Below are 2,436 nucleotides of genomic sequence, written 5' to 3' on the forward strand. Positions count from 1 at the left end.
TAACTCGCGCTGCTTAGCAGCAGCCTTTCTCAAAGGGCGTGCAGAACGTCTTTGTCCGCCTAACTGAAAGTCAACGTCACTACCACTCGATACCTCAGTATCATTCACTTCAGCACTCTCATTTACCACATTGGTATCACTTGAATCGTTACCAATATCGTCAGTGTCTATGTCACTCAAGACCTTTGTGGCTGGTTGTTCGGATGTTGCAGCCAGTGCCATCCCTTGGTCGTCCCCAGACGTCACAACATTTCCTGGAACACCTACTGCTGGGCTGTACGCTCCCTCGTCTCGGACCTCTTCGTTGCCGTCGTCGTCACGCACCATCTCCTCCGTCGCACCATCAACATCGTCACGCCGTTCGTCTCCAACGCCATCATTGTCATCTGAGGGGGCAAGTTCCAGGGGGACCAAGTGGCTGACAGCACGCAGGGACTCAACTTTGCCGAACGCATGACGCCATCGTCGTCCGGGTACGTCTCCACGACGCGTCCAAGGGGCCACGTTGCCCGCTTTTGATTTTCTTGCTTTACTAACACGATGTCTCCGGGGTGCAGCTTGGTGGGTTCCCCAGACTGACTATCGTGTCGGGCTCTCAGGGCACTTAGGCACTCCTTCCTCCACCTCTCCCGGAAGGCTTTCAAAGTGTCTGTTAGTTTAAGATATCGATCTCGTAGCCTCCGGGAGGTGAAGGTAGCATTAAGGTCTTCATCTGGCAAAACAGGTGCCATTAAGTTAATTAAGTGACCTCACACTAAATGAGAGGGGGTGAGGACCTCGTCCTTGCACTTGTCACCGCTATACATCAATGGCCTATTATTAACTACCGCCTCCGCCTCTTTCACTAGAGTTAATACGTGGGCCGCCGGGAGATACTTTCTCCCGAGGGCAATCTGAAGGGCACGCTTTGTGACACCAATCAGATGTTCGAAAAAACCGCCTTTCCACGGCGCACAGGGTGTTTGAAATTGCCATTCTACGCCAGTCCTCCTCAGGAACTGCTGGACTTCATCCTCTTCATAAAGTCCCTGAAGGAGGTTGCTGGCCGTCTTGAACGTTTGGTGGTTATCAGAAGTGATTATGGTCGGGGCTCCATGCATAGCACTGAATCTTCGAAGAGCTAAAACAAATTCCTCCGCATCCAAGAAGGGGCAGAAATCTAAATACACGGCCCTGGTGGCCATGCATGTCACGATGAGGATATAGCCTGGTCGCGTTTCTGTTTGTATGGCCGCGGTGTGGTCCACGCCGACTGCGGCAAATGGTTTCTGCAAGGTGATCCTTTCCTTCGGTGGTGGTTGTCTCATCAGCGGTTGGAAGGCTAGCACGCATTCTGGACACTTCCGTACAACTTGCTTAGCAATAGACCTCAGGCCCGGCGTCCAGCATTTTTGTCGAAAAATCGCCATTAGCGTATTGACATTACAATGGAGGTGCAAACAATGCAAATACTTTAAGTATGCTCTGACTAAGTGTCCCTTAGCAGGCAAAAGAATCAAATGTTTCATCTCTTCAATTTGGGACACTCGTTCCCTAGTGCAAATCAATTTATCTACTATAATTAAATTTAATTGCCTCACAAAATTCAATATCTCACGAGGGGGTCTGACCTCACCCTCCAAATATGCATACACAGTAGGTAAATAGAATCTTTGTTCTAATAAGACAAGAACTCAAAAAGGATCCCGTTTCACTCTTGCAAACTTTAACACTAATCTGGTTACTCTAATCAAAATTCGGAACTCAACCTCCCTGAGTAGTAGTTCCCATATCCCTCCTGGGGGAATAGACCTTGTTTCTTCCCTCAGTTCCTGCACCGCCGCTACCACGGTTCTGATATTTGTTAGATCTTCCTCTTTGAAAGGAACAGGCTCTCCTGGGATTCCCAAGAACTCTGGACCCTGGCGCCAAAGAGGGTTCTGCTGCAACTGCTGGATTGTTGCGCCCCTAGACAAGACATCAGCAGGATTCTGTTTGTTGGGCACATACTTCAATCTGAAATCACAAATCTGGCGGAGAAAAACAACTTCCGCCACACGGTTAGATATAAAGATATTTTTGTTGTCCTTGGCATCCGGGGATGCCACCCAGGCTAATGCAACTTTGCTATCTGACCAGATACTAATCTCTTGTGGCTCTATTAGCCCTTTAATCGTTTTCGCTAGCCTACAACCTAGCAGCAAAGCTAAAAGTTCTAATTTAGGGATGGTGATTTTGAGCATCCCTTTCGGAGTGATTCTCATTTTGCTGGTGAGTAATCTTACGTTACTTTCTTTATCTCTGACATACGCTACAGCACCGTATGCCCTACTACTGGCATCGGTGAATATATGGAGTTCGGATCTTCTGACTCCTGCCGCTCTAGGAAATGTTAAATCACTGACTGATTTCAACTCTGCTAACAGTTCTCGCGCTTCTTTAGCCTTTTCCTTACAT

At 48.2% G+C, this 2,436-nt stretch overlaps 1 protein-coding gene across 1 annotated transcript; it reads right to left on the minus strand.

The window, feature by feature from the left end:
- Nucleotides 1-749: 749 nt before the first annotated feature.
- Nucleotides 750-1,409, minus strand: LOC135217612 (uncharacterized). The gene has a single exon (XM_064253577.1). It carries the CDS (start codon nucleotides 1,407-1,409, stop codon nucleotides 750-752), a length of 660 nt encoding a protein of 219 aa, XP_064109647.1.
- Between the last annotated feature and the right edge of the window lie 1,027 nt (nucleotides 1,410-2,436).

This window comes from Macrobrachium nipponense, chromosome 7, assembly GCF_015104395.2.
Source record: "Macrobrachium nipponense isolate FS-2020 chromosome 7, ASM1510439v2, whole genome shotgun sequence".
Lineage (NCBI taxonomy): Eukaryota > Metazoa > Arthropoda > Malacostraca > Decapoda > Palaemonidae > Macrobrachium > Macrobrachium nipponense.